At 43.6% G+C, this 17,606-nt stretch overlaps 1 protein-coding gene across 2 annotated transcripts; it reads right to left on the bottom strand.

Annotated features, from left to right (window-relative positions):
* Positions 1-12,173: 12,173 nt before the first annotated feature.
* Positions 12,174-17,300, bottom strand: LOC123105891 (uncharacterized). 2 transcript variants are annotated; one of them, XM_044528063.1, is made up of 12 exons: positions 17,040-17,300; positions 16,624-16,950; positions 16,322-16,465; positions 16,102-16,185; positions 15,962-15,999; positions 15,809-15,850; positions 15,572-15,625; positions 14,860-14,955; positions 13,926-13,991; positions 13,351-13,434; positions 12,635-12,756; positions 12,174-12,421 (listed from the first exon to the last, which is right to left on the bottom strand). In XM_044528063.1, the coding sequence occupies exons 1-12, from the start codon at positions 17,186-17,188 to the stop codon at positions 12,335-12,337; spliced, it is 1,293 nt and encodes a 430-aa protein (XP_044383998.1). In that variant the 5' UTR covers positions 17,189-17,300; the 3' UTR covers positions 12,174-12,334. The 2 variants fall into 2 exon arrangements, with proteins under 2 accessions (XP_044383998.1, XP_044383999.1); XM_044528064.1 differs by having other exon boundaries at positions 13,956-13,991.
* Positions 17,301-17,606: the final 306 nt, after the last annotated feature.

Here is a 17,606-nt window from a genome sequence, read left to right as displayed (position 1 = left end):
TTGACACGGATGTTGATAAAACCTTGATGATTGTGGAAATGCTCAAGTTCTTGAGAGCACGCACAAGCGCTACGTGTTATCATCGGCACTAACTGGGATTCCTCTCAGTTCCTCGGCAATGCTATGACCTTTTCAAACAGTGAATTCACTCTCTATTGTTGGGTTCTTCCCCAGTTACCAGAATCATTTCCAGCATTTGCATTTTGTTCCCAGCTTGCACCGCCAATGTGCCATTCTACCATGGGTCTCTTCCATTTCCGGTGATAAGCAAATTCATCCATTACGTTGTCTTCAACAAGGTAATCCACATCATCCAAGTCCGAGTATGCCATTCTACCGACCCCCTCCAAATGATCGCTTGTGATTGCCTTAGGCTGGTATAAAGAGTTTCAATGATCTCTGAATCAAAGGTAATTCTTTTTGCCACTTAGGGTAATAATCTACGAATCACCCTCCTCCAGGATGTTCGTCGTGGTATCATGGCAACTCAACTCCTCGCTACGTTGACAACCGTTCACCACCCTCTTAGGTGTGGAATTGTGGTCTACCTAGTGAACCCTCGTCATCTGCTTCACTCCATTCCTATAGATGTGTGCTTCGCCTCTCAGCTCGAGAGATGTTGCTATGTCTCATCCCGAGAGTTACTCCTGAGTTGTTCGACCTCCGAGAAGAACAATTCTTTTAGGGTCTTTCCTTTCCTCTCGTTGTCATGTTAGTTGGAGTTCTCAGAGCAAGACTTCGAGAAAATGATGGTGAACAAATCAACGTTCAATTGAAGTGCAACCTGGATCGTGAAGATTGTACTAGTTTGCGCTCCCCCTTCACCTTACCCTACGCTTGAATCTCGGGACGAGATTTTTGTTTAGTGGGGGTGAGCTGTCACAGCCCCAGATCAGCCCTTGTTTGTTTTTGTTTTAGCATCTATGCAACATGTTTAAATTTTATGAAATTTGAAATGGGGATGACCAAGCCCTAGCACCAAAGCATTGCAAATAGGTTCCACTTCAAAGTATTTTCAAAGAACCCAAATTGGTTTGCAAAAATGTTCATGATTACTGGAAAAGGGTGAAAACCATATCCAGAGATGATGGATATTTTTCCAAGACATTTTTGGATTTTTGAATAAACCATATTGTATTTGACTTTGGGCATTTAAATACTATAAATAATTTAAATGTTCAAATAAATGTTGGAAATTGTTAAGGGTCACTGAAATAATTCAGAAAGCACCCATAATTGTTTCCAGGATTTTATAAAATGATTTGATATTTTAAATCAAATCAAAAACAAATTGCAGAAAATAGAAAAGATAAAACAGAACAGAATTATAAAAAAAAGAGCAGAACCACCTGGACTTACCTGTGAAGCCCACCTGGTGGCCCAACAGGACCGGCCCAGCGCGGCCCAGCCCACCCTTCTCCTGTCGTCTTCCTCCCCTCGCACCGAAGCTGCTCGGTGGCGAGCGCTGGCGATGCCCCGGCCACCTCCTGCTTCCCCCGGTCTCCCTAGCGACGCCACGACGACGCCTCGTGTCCCCTCGCTCCTCTTCCTCCCTCGCTGCTCCCTCTCTCTTCCCCGAACACTCTCCCCCTCCTCTGTTCTCCTCACCGAACGCGCCCGCCGCCGCCGACGAGAACCACCGCGGCCATGGCCCCTCCCTCGTCCCCTTGAGCAGCCCAGGAGCTCCGTCACGACATCCTCGACCTCCCCACCAAGCCAAGCACCGCCGGACACCCTGTGACGATGCCTCCGAGCTCGTCACCGCCGCATCTGCCGCCGGACTTCGCCCGTCGGTCTGCATCGCCCAGTCCCTCCCCGAGCTCAACGACGGCGCCGTTCGAATCCCTGTGAGCCCCGCCGTCATCTCCCCCTCTCCCCATGGTCGATTTCTTGCTGCAACGCCGATGACCGCGAGTCCCGTATGCCGCCGCCGCACGAGGTCGTCGCCGACGAGGCTCCGGTGACCAAATGGTCACGTGCGTGCCTCCGTTGGGTTCGTGAGCTCCCGTAGATCATGTAGGTGCATACCGCTGGTCCTCCCGCACGCCGTGTCGTCGATTCCGTCGACACCCGAGCTCCGGCCGCCGCCCAGCTCGCCGCTGCCGCCGCTATGGACCACCTCGCGCCCTCTCACTGCCACCGCTGGATGCGCACGAGCCCCAGCTCTTCGTAGGACCCAACCGCGTCGCAAACTGCCGCCTGTAGCGCGAGCCCGAGCAACTCCGGTGAGCCTCCGCCGCGAGATGTGGTCGCCGGTGCTTAATCCGGCGACGCTGACGTGGCACCACCATTAGCGCTAATGACGCACTAACTAACCCCCCCCTAAAGCCACTGCCATGTGGGCCCTTGGACCTGTTTAGGTTAATTTTATTTTCTGTTTAGATTAGTTCATAAGCAGTGGGACCCACCCGTCAGCATTGACTCTGCTGACGTGGCCGTTGACCTGGCCCCACCTGTCAACGACACTAGTCAGCACTGTGTCACTGACCAGTGGACCCCACTGGTCAGTTTGACCCGGATCAGCCCCTGTTGACTCTGCTGAGGTCAGCATGACGTCATGCTGACGCAATATTCCTTTTCTGGAATTTAGTTTATTTATAATAATCAGGAAATTCCAGAAATTTGTAAAAACTTCAATAAATCATAGAAAATTAACCGTAACTCCAAATTAAATAAATTATATATGAAAAATTATCAGAAAAATTCAAGGAATCCATCTGTACCATTTTCATGCATGTCAGAACAACTTATAGCTGCTGTTTAGCACAAATCAATTAAATGGCATTTGAATAATCACATATGGAGTTTGAATTTGAATCTTGTATTCAAACCAACTTCATTTAATCTGTTGCTAGTTGCATTAGCCCAAAACACATTCATATTGCCATGTCATGAGCATGCATCATATTGTGCATTGCATTGATTGTGTTCCTTCTGTGTTGCCGGTATTTGTCCCCTCTCGATAGACGTGATACCGATGATGTGATCGATGACACTGATGAAGACTCAATGTTATCTTCAGAAGTGCCAGGCAAGCAAAACCCCCTTGTTCATTCCGATAAAATCCCACTCTCTCGCTCCTGCTCTCTTTTACTGCATTAGGACAACATCGATTCATCTGTTACTTGCTGCGGTAGCTGAACCCCTTTATCCTTTGCATGACCTGTCATTGCCACAGTAAATAGATGAAACCCACTAGCATGAGTAGGAGTTGTTTGAGCCCTGTTGTGCCTACTCATTCATGTTTGTTTGTCATGCCTGCTACTGCTTAGAGTTGAGTCAGGTCTGATTCATCGGGGATGAATCAGAGGCGTGTGAACATGTCCTACTGTGTGTGAGCTAAGTGTGTGAACACGATTTGGTAAAGGTAGCGGTGAGAGGCCATGTAGGAGTACATGGTGGGTTGTCTCATTGCAGCCGTCCTCAGGAACTGAGTTCTGTGTTTGTGATCCATGATTCAGCTACTACCATGCATTGGGCCCTGAAATATGGACCCCGCTCGACTTCTTATTCACCCTAGTCCTCTGTCCAGGAGTTGCAAGTAGTTTCTGGTGTTTGTAGTTACTGGAGGCCGTGGACAGCGCTGACCGTAGGGGTGGGCTGTGATGCGGTAGGTACGTGGCACGGTGTACCGGAGCCCGTTTGGTATCTCGGGAACCCTGTTCACATCGTTTGGGGCTGTGAGCGAAACTCCGGCCGGATCTCCTCATGGATGGAACCCGAATAGGCGATAAACCTGGACTAGAGACTTGAGTGTTTAGGTAGGTCGTGGTCTACACCCACGTCGGCTTTCGCTTGAAGTCTGCCGAGCACATGTCGTGTGCAGACGCTAAGTGGTGGAAACATGTATGAAGAAGTACACCCCTGCAGGGTTAACATCATCTATTCGAATAGCCGTGTCCGCGGAAAGGACTTCTGGGTTGCTTATATCAGTTCATAGACAAGTGAAAGTGGATACTCTAAAATACGCAAGATAAGCGTGAGTGCTATGGATGGCGTTCTCGTAGGGAGACGGGAGCGGATCCATAGTGGTGTATTGATATGGTGAATATGTGGACTCGTGTGCGCCACCTCAAAAGAGTTACTTGCAGTCGTAGTTCAGGATAGCCACCGAGTCAAAGCTGGCTTGCTGCAGTTAAACCCCACCATCCCCTTTGTTGATAATGATGCATATGTAGTTAGTTCTGATGTAAGTCTTGCTGGGTACATTTGTACTCACGTTTGCCTATTTTATGTTTTTGCAGAGAGACTTCGGTCTCACTAGTAGTTCCGCGTGGACTTCGACGTTTAGCTTGTTACCTCAGCTACGATCTTGTGCCCTCGGCAGGATCTGGTAGATAGTCAGGCTTCTCAGCCTTTTTCATTTATAGATGTCTGTACTCAGACATGATAGCTTCCGCTTGTGCTTTGACTTGTATGCTCTGATTGTTGGGTCATGAGACCCCTGTTTGTAATATCTCGCTCCTCGGAGCCTATTGAATAAATACTTGAGTCGTAGAGTCATGTTGTGATGCCATGTTGTATTTGCACATATCGAGCATATTGTGTGTATGTTATTGAAATGCTTGGTATGTGTGGGATCTGACTATCTAGTTGTTTATCTTTAGTAGCCTCTCTTACCGGGAAATGTCTCCTAGTGTTTCCACCGAGCCATGGTAGCTTGCTACTGCTCCGGAACACTTAGGCTGGCCGGCATGTGTCCTTCTTCGTTCCTGTGTCTGTCCCTTCGGGGAAATGTCACGCGATGAATACCGGAGTCCTGTTAGCCCGCTACAGCCCGGTTCACCGGAGTCCTGCTAGCCCAGTGCTACAGCCTGGATTCACTCGCTGATGACCGACACGTTCGATGCTGGGTCATGGATGCCTGTCCCTGTAAGTTTGTGCCACTTTGGGTTTACGACTAGCCATGTCAGCCCGGGCTCCTTATCATATGGATGCTAGCGACACTATCATATACGTGTGCCAAAAGGCGCAAACGGTCCCGGGTAAAGGTAAGACGACACCCGTGGAAATACCGTGCGTGAGGCCGCAGAGTGATATGAAGTGTTACATGCTAGATCTATGTGGCATCGAGTCGGGGTCCTGACAGTAAGTCATGTCCATTGTGTCCCTAAGGATGGAGGTATTACTGTTGTTCCTAATGATAAAGATGAATTGGTTCCACAAAGAATTGTTACAAAGATGGAGCATAGCCAGACTATAAGATTTTGTAGGGATAACTTTCTTTGGCCATGTTATTTTGAGAAGACATGATTGCTTTATTAGTATGTTTGAAGTATTATTGTTTTATGTTAATATTAAAATTTTGTTTTGAATCTTATGGATCTAAATATTCTTGCCGCGATAAAGAAAATTGCATTGATAAATATGTTAGGTAGCATTCACATCAAAAATTCTTCTTTTATCATTTACCTACTCGAGGATGAGCAAGAATTAAGCTTGGGGATGCTTGATACGTCTCCAACATAACTATAATTTTTGATTGTTCCATAATATTATATTATATGTTTTGGATGTTCTATATGCATTAATATGCTATTTTATACTCCCTTTATTCCTTGATATAAGGTGTATAGATTTTTGAGAAAAACCCCAAAATATAAGGTGTATTGCATTGCACCACTCATTTGGATTTTTTTTTTAGGGATTTGATTACATTTCCTTATATCAGGCAAGCTCCTCTATTTTCTCATGTCAATTAGTAAGCTGTAATCCCGCCCAAAACTTGTGAAATTTTCCCTCCACGTTTGTTCTTTAATTTCCACGCCAAAAACTATACACCCTATATTTAGGAATGTAGGGAGTACTATTTTTGGGACTAACCTATTAACCTAGAGCCCAGTGCCAATTTATGCTTTTCCTTGTTTTTGAATTTTATAGAAAAATAATATCAAACGTAATCCAAACGGAATAAAACTTTATGGTGATTTTTCTTGGACCAGAAGAAACCCACGAGACTTGGAGAGGAGGCCAGAAGACCCATGAGGCGGCCACAAGCCATGGGGGCATGCCCCCTGGCTTGTGGGCCCCTCGTGCATCGTATTTACCTAATTATTGCTCCATAAATACCCAAATATCCCCCTATGCCAGAGGGCACACCAAAAATACGTTTTCGCTGCTGCAAGCTTCTGTCCTCGTGAGATCCCATCTTGGGGCTTTTTCCGACACTCCCCGGAGGGGGATTCGATCACGGAGGGCCACTACATCAACCTTGTTGCCCTTTCAATGAAGCGTGAGTAGTTTACCACGGACATAAGGGTCCATAGCTACTAGCTAGATGGCTTCTTTTCTCTCTTTGATCTTTAATACAATGTTCTCCTCAATGTTCTTGGAGATCTATTCAATGTAATCTTCTTTTGCGATGTGTTTGTTGAGATTCGATGAATTGTGGATTTATGATCAGATTATATATGAATATTATTTGAGTCTTTTTTGAACTCTTTTATGCAGGATTAAGATAGCTTAGTAATCAATCTATCGATTTGGTTTGGCCAACTAGATTGGGTTTTCTTGCAATGGGAGAAGTGCTTTGTGATGGGTTCAATCTTGAGGTGTTCTCTCCTAGTGACAGAAGGGGCAGTGGGGCACGTATTGTATTGTTGCCATTAAGGATAAAAAGATGGGGTTTATATCATACTGCTTGAGTTTATCCCTCTATATCATGTCATCTTTCTTAAGGCGTTACTCTATTCTTATGAACTTAATACTCTAGATGCAGGCAGGAGTCGGTGGATGTGTGGAGTAATAGTAGTAGATGCAGAATCATTTCGGTCTACTTGTCATGGAAGTGGTGGCTATATTCATGATCATTGCCTTAGATATCGTCATAATTATGCGCTTTTCTATCAATTGCTCAACAGTAATTTGTTTACCCACCGTATGCTTTATTCAAGAGGGAAGCCTCTAGTGAAACCTATGGCCCCGGGTCTATTTTCCATCATATATTTTCAGATCTATAAACCAAAAACCTCAAAAATACCTTGCTGCAATTTATTTATATTTACTTTAGTTTGCTCTTTTATTTATCTTTTATACCTATCTCTTTTAGATCTCACTCTTGTTCGTGACCATGAAGGGATTGACAACCCCTTTTTTGCGTTGTGTGCAAGTGTTTGTTAGTTTGTGCAGGTGCATATATTGGGGACTTGCTTGTGCCTCCTACTGGATTGATACATTGGTTATTAACTGAGGAAAATACATATGTCTACTTTGCTGCATCACCATTTCCTCTTCAAGGGAAAAATCAACGCAAGCTCAAGAAGTAGCAAGGCAAAACATTAAGCCCCTATCTTTCTCTGTGTTTGATGGATACTATTTGTTCTAAAAAATATGCTTTGAGTACTAACAATCATAGAAGACTATATGATAATTGAGTATGTGGAGCTCTTACTTAGACTTTGTTGAAAATAAGGTGCATTAAAAAAATTTAGTGACTAAGAACATAGGTTGTTACGTTTCAAGAGAATGCATTGTTTGAACCATAACATGTGAAATGATTTCTACTTTATCATGATGAGTTTTATGAGAAAGAGTTGTTGTTCTGGTGCTAGGAGAAGTGATTGAAATTATCATTGATCAAGCGTATGCACTATGCTAGCATTCACACTTCATAAATTATTTATTTTATCATTTACCTCCTCGAGGACGAGCAGGAAGTAAGCTTGGGGATGTTGATACGTCTCCAACGTTTTTATAATTTATAAAGTATTAATGCCATATTTATAATAGTTTTATATGGTTTTGGTGCACTTTTATATTATTTTTATGGACAAACTTAGTAATCTAGTGCCCAGTGCCAGTTCCTGTTGTTTGCATGTTTTTTGTTTCGCAGAAAATCCGTACCAAACAACGTTCAAACGCGATACAAATTTATGGAGATTTTTTAGGCATTATATGTGATTTTTGGGAGGAAGAATCAACGCAAGACGGTGCTCGAGGGCCCCACAAGACAATAGGGCGCGGCCTACCCCCTGGCCATGCCGGGATGCCTTATGGGCACCTTGTAAGTCGGTTGGAGCCCTTATTTCGCCGCACAAGAGATAATTTTTGGATAAAATCCCCTCAAAATTTCAGCCGAATCAGAGTTATGGATCACCGAGAATATAAGAAATGGTGAAGGGCTCCAAAAAATAAAAGACAATAGAGAGATCTAATCTAGGGGAGAGCTCCCTCTCCCCTCGAAGGGCCAAGGAAGAAGAAGAAGAAGAGGCCCCCTACCCCTCTCCTCGGGTGGCACCGGAACACCGTCGGGGACATCTCCTCCATCACCATCACCATCGCCACCAACTTCTCATCCGTCCTCATGGTGATGTGTGATTAGTTCATCCTCGGGGGTTGAGGGTATGCACCAGTAGCTATGTGTTCGATCTCTCTCTCTCTCTCTCTCTCTCTCTCTCTCTCTCTCTCTCTCTCTCTCTCTCTCTCTCTCTCTCGTGTTCTTGATATGGCACGATCTTGATGCACTGCAAGCTTTATTAATATAGTTAGATCATATGGTGTTTTTTCCTCTATCTTTGTTGTGATCAATTGAGTCTTCCTCTTGGAGGTTTCCTTATGTTCGATTGAATATTGGATTTGAGATCATTTGATGTATTTCTTGCATGCGGATACCCGTGGTAACAATGGGGTATTCTATTGAGTCGATCACTTGATGTATGTTTTGGTATTGAACTTGCGGATTCCTGTGGTGACATTGGGGTAATCTATGCATTGGGGTCGATACACGTTTTACTCCTACATTCTCCGATAGAAACTTTAGAATGATTCTTTGTCGCACGTGAGGGATTGTTATATGATTAAATTATATTAACACCGTTGAGAGATTGCACTAGTGAAATTATGAACCCTAGGCCTTGTTTTCAAGCATTGCAATACCGTTTGTACTCCATTTTATTAGTTGCTACCTGCTACTTGTGACCCACGTTGAGATTTCCCCGAAGAGGAGAGGATGATGCAATATAGTAGAGATAAGTATTTCCCTCGGTTAAGAACCAAGGTTATCAATCCAGTAGGAGAACCAAGCAACAACTCATTAGCAGTACTTGCACACAAACAACAAATCCTTGCAACCCAACCTGAACAAGGGGTTGTCAATCCCTTGACAGTTACGAGCAAGATTAAATTGTATGATATTTAATAAATAGATTGGGCAAAAATACAAAATAAAATAAATAAAAGAAAAACATAGCAAGGTTTTTTGGTTTTAATATATGGTAAAAGATAGACTCGGGGGGCATAGTTTTCACTAGAGGCTTCTCTCTTGGAAATAGCATACGGTGGGTAAACAAATTACCGTTGGGCAATTGATAGAAAAACAAATAATTATGACGGTATCCAAGGCAATGATCATATATAGGCATCACGTCCAAGACAAGTAGACCAAAACAATTATGCATCTATCACTATTACTCCACACATCGACCGTTATCTAGCATGCATCTAGTGTATTAAGTTCATAGAAAATGGAGTAACACCCTAAGCAAGATGACATGATGTAGACAAGATAAACTGATGTATGAATAAACCCCATCTTTTTACCCTTAATAGCAATGATACATACGTTTTTTGTCCCCTTCTATCACTGGGATTGAGCAATGTAAGATCGAACCCATTACAAAGCACCTCTCCAATTGCAAGAAAAATCAATCTAGTTGACTAAACCAAATCAATAGATCGAAGAGAAATACGAAGCTATAATAATCATGCATAAAAGAGTTCAGAGAAAACTCAAATGATATTCGTGGATAGATATGATCATAAACTCACAATTCATCGGATCCCAACAAGCACACCGCAAAAAGTCATTACATCGAATAGATCTCCAAGAACGTCAAGGAGAACATTATATTGAAGAACAAAGAGAGAGAAGCCATCTAGCTACTAACTATGGACCCATAGGTCTGTGGTAAACTACTCATGCATCATCGGAAGGGCAGCAAGGTTGATGTTGAGCCCCTCCATGATCGATTCCCTCTCCGGTAGAGTACCAGAGAAGGCCTCCAAATGGGATCTCGTGGTTCTAGAACTTGCGGCGGCGGAAAAAGTATTTCGAGCGTCACCCTGATGTTAGGGGAATATTTGAGTATTTATAGAGGTGGAATTAGGGTTGGTTGTGCCACGAGGGGCCCACAAGCCTGCCCCCCCCCCCAGTGTGCACATGTAGGGCTTGTCGCTCCCTCGTGGCTCTTCTATCCTTCTCCTGAACCTTCTAGGGTCTCTTCTGGTCCAGAAAAAATTAATTCAAAGTTATTTCTCCGTTTGGACTTCGTTTGATATTGATTTTCTGAAAAGCCAAAAACATGCAAAACAACAACAACTGGCACTGGGCACTAAGTTAATAGGTTAGTCTCAAAAAATGATATATAATTGCATATAATGACATATAAAACATCCAACAAGATTGATACTATAATAGCATGGAACAATAATTATAGATACATTGGAGATGTATCACTAACTTGTTGTTTTTATATTTTCATATTACAAAAACCTACATCTACTATCCATACTACACTTGCATCACCATCTCTTCGCTGAACTAGTGCACCTATACAATTTACCGTTATATTGGGTGTGTTGGGGATACAAGAGATTTCTTTTATTTGATTGCAGGATTGTTTGAGAGAGACCATCTTCATCCTATGTCTTCCACGGATTGATAAACCTTAAGTCATCCACTTGAGAGAAATTTGCTACTGTCCTACAAAACTCTGCGCTTGGAGGCCCAACAGAGTCTACAAGAATAAAGTTGCGTGGTAGACATCATGAGGCTGCTACTTGTTTCTTTTCCCAGCCTCTCAAAGGACACCCCCCCCTTCCTGAGTGCGGGTCTTATATCCTTACATCTTTATGCACTCATTTGTGGTGAAGATTGTTGTCCTCATGCTTGTCTTGACAAGTCTATTACTTACTATCTTCATCATGGGTTGTCACAACTTTTGGTTTGTAATTTGCTTATTAGTGAGCTTGTGAACCCATTTGCTACGTGTACGTGGGGGGGGGGGGGGGGCAGGACATCTCGTGCACCTTGTGTCCCATATCATTAAGACTATCTTGATGCTTAATGCTCACCCTTATATTAGTCTTATCAAGTGCTTTACCCATTACTCACACCCATCATTTTTGGTTGAGCCTTTTCTTAAGTTGTGTCGTTTACATGTTGCTCAACCATATGTTCGTTGCAAGTGTTATGCTCAGTTTCTTATCTATGCTCACTTGCACGTGTTTTGTGTTCTTATTGATTTTGGGGGAGCGACGATCCTATTTTGTGCACTTTGTATCCAAATACTAAAATTCTAAATAGTGCACAAATCATGGGGAGCTCCTCTAGTTTCTTTAGAACACTCCTTTGCCCAAATCATCATATCTTTTATTCATGTGGCTTGTCGTACCCTTTGATTTCGGTGCTCATTTGCAAAAGTTATGACAATTTCGGTCTTACCTGGTTTTTCTGTTTTGCTTGGGCTATTTTGCAGCACCCAAGCGGTAATGCTGCTCGGTACCACAGTAGTACTGCTTCATGCGGTACTTCCGTTGTGGTCTACCGCAGCTACTTCCGCTTGAGAAAATGCTTCTGAAACTCGTCACGTATTTCACAGTAGTACTGCTCTAAGCGGTAGTACTGCTCCCGAGTGGTAGTGCCTCTATAAGCGGTAGTAGAGCGATATCGAGGGGTCTAGGGTCACATCCTGGTTGGCTACGTACAGGGTAGATGGTTTCTAATATCTTCGGTTATAAGCCAAGTCTTTGAGAATTTTCCTTTCATACGCCGTGGGCCGCTTCGACGTGGCCCATTGGTGAACCAACATGGGGGTTCTCAGCCGGGCCACTAGTGAACCGACATGGGTGCTCCCAGCCGAGTCGCTCGAGCACGTGCCGTCCAAGCAGATCGGACGGCACGAAGAGCCCCCGAGAAGCCCTCGTAACATGCCAAACAAACAACAGGGAGGCTCTCTTCACCCTTGAATCACCAGGAAGGCGGGTACTCCAACATCCAGGAGTATAATGACGTTTCACTACAAGGATTTTGAGGTGAGATTTGTCTAACTGAAAATGCTGTTTGTTGGTTGTGAAGGCTTTTGTCTAACTCTCTCTTAATTTTCTCTCAAAAAAAAACTCTCTTAATTATTAATGGATGAGAAACTTATAAAAACTAATATGCTGACATTAGAAACTCATAAAAATAGTTGCATCATCATATAACATAACATTAGATTCCAGGGTCACATAAGCAGAGTGCAGTACACGCAGCAGCAGATTTTTTTTTTCCTTTTGTTCCAACAGCATCTTGTTTCATAAAAATAAAAAAACGCCTCTTCACTCGCAAGTCCAGAAGCTAGCGGTGCTCAACTTCTTGCTTAGGACCTTCCAGTTCCAGGACAGTACCAGCGCGTGACCCAGCTCCAGCCTTAGTCACTGATGCCTGCACTCCCACAAATGTATGCCACCGGTTAATAGTAGCACACCTTGCCAGATGATGCGTACAAAGTAACACAAAATGAAAGCCCCCTGTTTACTAATGCTGTAGGCTGCATGGAGTGAGCCAAGACTATGTCCAACTTACTTGGTATATATATAAGAAAGGAACGCTAGGAACCAACAACAACAACTAAGGAAATGAAACCTGCTTTCTTACCAGACATGCTTCATCAAAAGCCCCACTTGTCCGTTGCATTTTTGGATGCTCAAAAGTTGCTTCTTCTGTCCTTTGATGCTTTCTGAGGTTGGAGATTTTCGAACTCACAACCTTGCTTGTGCCTTCCCAAGAATTAATAATACTCTTAAGGATCACTGGATTAAGTAGTAACTAACACCATGCCATAACATGCAGCTTTTACAAGGACCCAAGGTGAAGAAGCTTGTGCACGAAAGAATCTCAACTTATTCACTTTCTTCCGATGAGGAACGTTTATTTTATTTTTAAGCAGGAACTATATATAGCGTTAAAAATGATTGCTTGAAGTATTGTTATGCAGTATAAACATGAAAAATTAGCCTCTCCAATCCAAACTCAGTCCTGAAACTACCATGGACGTAATATAAGCAAAGCAACAAAAACAGATAACAGATATACTTGATAGACAAAACGATGCCTTCCACAACCCTTATTCAAAAGGTAATAAATTTACAATGGAACAAAGTGGTAAAACGACAGCAGAAAGCAGCACAGCCAGTCCTCTGGACTGAACAAATGAAACTGAAACATGGTGTATTGCATATAATATTATCAGTAATGCATGCATCTACTTGAATATACATTTGATGTGCTCGCAACTAACAATATCAGCCATCAGCTGAGCAGATGAGTTTCATCCTGATATAGAAACAACTGGCAGTGCTCACACAACTTACCTGCATTTATCACTGACGAGATCCCAGAGTTCTCAGCATGGCTTGTCAAGTTCACTGTCTGTGAAACTGCAGCAACAGGAGCACCTGCAACGAGTTCAGCAATTAGAAGTGCAGCAGTACAGGTACTTAAGGAAGTGTATTGAACACCATCAAAGCATGATGGTGTTGTTGCATAAAACAGGTACACTATGTGAATGGATAAATAAAAGATTGGCAATGGAAAGCTTAAGGGGAGGGATGTTCCCCAATGTGTAGAGATACTTTAAGACTAACTTCTGTAACTACGGGCAGACAATGTGCATGTGAACCAAACAATAAATCAATTATTAGTGTTGGGACCATGGATCAAACAATAAATTATTAAGTGTTGCATTATAATGAAACATGGCAATGATTACAGGCACATATGTTATAGACTGAAATTGGCAACAGCCTTTTGGAACATATGAACAACTGCATGCCATCAACAAAGCAAAAATCATTATGCTGATGCATGTAGCCCATGAGTACATTTGATACACTATGAGTCTATGATAGTGGAAAAAAATTGCATGCATTTGTCACAAATGAGATACCGGATATATTAGCAGGAACTGTCAATGTACCAGACATAGTCTGCGAAACTGGAGCAACATGAGCACCTGCAACAGATCCAGTAGTTAGTAAAGGCAACAGGTAAACAAGCATTGATAAAGGGCAAAAAATCAACATGAGCCTTATGGTAAGTGTTATTAAGAATTATAATGTAGCTAAAACAGTAACAAAGAGAAGAAATCCATTAAAAATGATAGATTGAAAAACTCAAGGGGGAAACCTTTCCACTGCAGATCTTTTAAAGTAGATGCTATAGTCAGGGGCAAACATTGTACATAGGAATGAGAAGGTAAGTAGTGGAACAGACTGTAGCACGACATGGTTTTACATGGTGATAGGCACACAACACATACACGGCTTGGTATTATACATTGTGAGGCCAGTGTGAACTGTCAAGTAAAACTGAGTGCCTTAAATTGTAATGTGCTTCCTCTACGACACTGACCAATATAAAAAAAAACAGAACTTTGGCTATTATCTGCCAACTATAAGATGTATCTATGAATTCCAAAACATGCCTACACATTTTTGTGGCTATTCTCAACAATATATAGATATCGATGAATAATTGTTGAGACATCTCAACCACTGGACATCATCACTAAATCAAATATTACCATCAATAGTGAATATATCCCCTTGATGCATATGTTTGGTGATTTCTAATAACAAACAATTTCAGGCAGGGGTGGACCCAGCATAAAAGATCGCCAGAGTCAGAGCTTGTACTGCTAACTTTTATTAGTTCATGCTAAACTACTCTTAATTAACATGTATGTGGCATATGTTCTTGGTCGTAGGTGTCTATTGACCGTGCTGCCATAGTTTATGTCTCCCCTGATTTCAGGGATCAATTGAACAAAAATAGATGGACGTCCTGGGTGGGAAATGATCAAGGGCGGTCGACTAACATACCTGCATTTGTCAATGATGAGGTCCCAGACACAGAGTTTTTAGTAAGATCTGTCAAGGTATTCGACATGGTATGCGAGGCTGTAGCACCAGGAACACCTGCAACCAGTTAAAAGGTCAAAAATGGCAGCAAGCAGCCCAGCACTAATACAAAAAGAACATCATCAAGACCAACCAAGACTGCAGTTCTGGATTATGTGCACATCAAACAAACAGAGAATGCAGAGCAACCAACGTACGAATGGCAGATTTGAAAAATCAAAGGACAATGTATTTTTTACTACAGATACTTAAAAGGTAACTTCTATCTACAGGTAAGAGTCGGTAATTCACATAAGAACAAAACAATTCACTGAGGTACTAATGGTCATATATAAGCCACAAAACAGGAATATCCAAAGCATAACCTAATGGAGCATTTTAAAAGCAACAAATAATCAAGAAAATGACTGAAAGATAATAATAAAAATTGGTGAAGCAAGAACAAAGACCTGGTTCAAACATGCAAATGAGGCATTTGCGCATAACTAACAGAGCTACAGTATCCATATCATAAGAGAAAATTGTGAAGTTGAAAGAGAAGGAACCACTAAATTTGGTTTGGGAAAATGCTGTGCAAACATAGCCTGAAAGGATTTAACAAATTAGACGGGTAGTGGAGATCCCGTATAATAAGTAGGAACAATGACAATTGAGATGAGTAAGCTAAGGCTACCTTCCTTCTCCTTTTCACTTGACTGAAGTTCCAGACCAGCTTGCAAACTTTCATCTGAAGATGACACAAGTTGATCAGTTTATATGCATATACATGATCCGAGAGGTTTTTTGGAAGAGTAAAATCAAAGGGCCTCATAGCTTGCTACCAAATATATCTGGAAAGTCGAGCACAGGTCTAGATGTGTAAAATGCAAAGTAAACAAGACAAGGACAGAAGAGCGGAGGCTAGTTTTACCAATAAGATCTATCAGCCACTTCCTTGTCTTGTCCGTCAATCCTGCCACCAAAAACAGTAACGATGGCTTTTAGCATCACAGAGACACGGACATAGAATCTACAAGGAAGTATATTGCTTAATCATAAGATGCTTGTAAATAGGGCATTGTACCACTGTTTAATTCATGTCTGCGGGTCGACGAAGGCAGCCTGCAAAACATGGAACATGTGCTGAGTTGGTCAAGAAAGAGCCAGCAAGAGCAGAATCGAGGGACCCCTTGAATTTGCCATGTTTCAAGGTCATATTTTTACCCCTTTTTGGTCCTAAGGTAGATCTTGGCCAGTGTTTTAGGTCCTGGCAGGTCTTGTTCCTTCACATGACGCCTCCGACGGTACCTAGGCCAAGCAAGATTGCAGGGCAATCAAAGTGAGTTACAGTGAAATTGACAGCCAAGTTTTACACATTTCCAAGAATGGAATGCATCAAGTGAACATGGGCGACCAAACTGATAGAGCATGGAGCCGGAATCACCTGAATCCGATGGGAAGCACATCGTGGGGCATCATCGGGCCGCCCGGCAATAGGGCCACGTTTTTCAACTCTGGAGCCTTATAAGCCAAGTGTTGGACGATTTGAGACGCCTTGCAACGAACGCGCTCCCAGTCCAGCGAGGATCTGCTTGCACATATATGTGTGTAACAGTACAGTATTAAAGTTGAGAAGATGTAAAGATGAAAATTTTGGATAGGAACTGAAGATGGCTTGAAAATTGCAGGAATCGACAGACAGGCAGACATGAACTGAAGATGTGATCGTCTAGCTAGTGCTAGTACCTGACTTGCTCCGAATGGAGAATGGAGAGGACGATGGAGCGGATCCTGAGGCAGTCGAAGGAGACGGAGTCGTCGTGCTTGAGGTACCGTGTGTTGTACTTGTGGTTGAAGTAGCTGAGGTTGCGGTCGGGCTTGCCGGCGACCATGCTGGCGAAGGCCGCGTGTTGCATGAGGAAGTGGAGGAGCACCTGGGCCTCGTTGCTCTGCGGGTGCGAGGTCGGGCGCAGGAAGCGGGAGACGTAGGCGACGGCGTCGTCCCACAGCCCCTGCTGCACCAGCCGTGACAGGTGGATGACGCTCATGTACGCGTCCGTCTCGTTGAGCAGCCTGCGAGTGATTGATTGATTGGGCAATGGCGGCCGCCGGTGAGCGAGCGAAGCAGTTTAGGAGGACGGAGGGGGTGGGGATGCACGTACCCTCGCAGGGCGTCGCGGAAGCCGTGCAGCCAGAGGTAGGTGGCGAGGCGGCGGTGACGGCACCGGCGCACGCAGCCGTAGTCGACGGGGCCGACGGACTCGCCCAAGTCGCCCACCCAATCGGGGATGACATCGACGGAGTCCCCCATCGATCGACCACGGTGCCGGCGAGGTTGACAGGGCAGCGGCGGGCTGGGGATTTGGGGGGAGCGAGCAGACACCCCACCCCACCTAGCCCCAACGCCACCACCCCACCCCACCCCACCCCGCCCCACCCCGCCCAAACCGCTGTGCATTTTTTTGAAAACGTCCCTCTACTTTTCTGAAAACGTCCCAACGCCACCACCCACCCGGCCACCCCACCCCACCCAGGTGGCCAGGTGTCCTATGCCACTTTTTGAAAACGCCCCTCTGTTTTTCTTTCGTTGACGGGACTAGATATCAGCACCGCATTTCGGGCTATTTTTATGTGTCTAACATTTTTAATAAATACTCCCTCTGTAAACTAATATAAGAGCGTTTAGATTACTAAAATAGTGATCTAAATGCTCTTATATTAGTTTACGG

This window comes from Triticum aestivum, chromosome 5A (genome assembly GCF_018294505.1).
Source record: "Triticum aestivum cultivar Chinese Spring chromosome 5A, IWGSC CS RefSeq v2.1, whole genome shotgun sequence".
Classification (NCBI taxonomy): domain Eukaryota; kingdom Viridiplantae; phylum Streptophyta; class Magnoliopsida; order Poales; family Poaceae; genus Triticum; species Triticum aestivum.
Note: the sequence above shows the minus strand (reverse complement) of the source record. Positions and strands in the feature narration are given on the sequence as shown.

Bases quoted from the DNA above. Each gene is read 5' to 3' on its own strand.
- LOC123105891 (XM_044528063.1), bottom strand. From the start codon at position 17,188: ATGGGGGACTCCGTCGATGTCATCCCCGATTGGGTGGGCGACTTGGGC. The intron at 15,851-15,961 runs GTACAATGCCCT...TTTTGGTGGCAG, and splicing joins CAGACATGAATTAAACAGTG to GATTGACGGACAAGACAAGG. The intron at 12,422-12,634 runs GTAAGAAAGCAG...GTGGGAGTGCAG, and splicing joins CTTTTGATGAAGCATGTCTG to GCATCAGTGACTAAGGCTGG.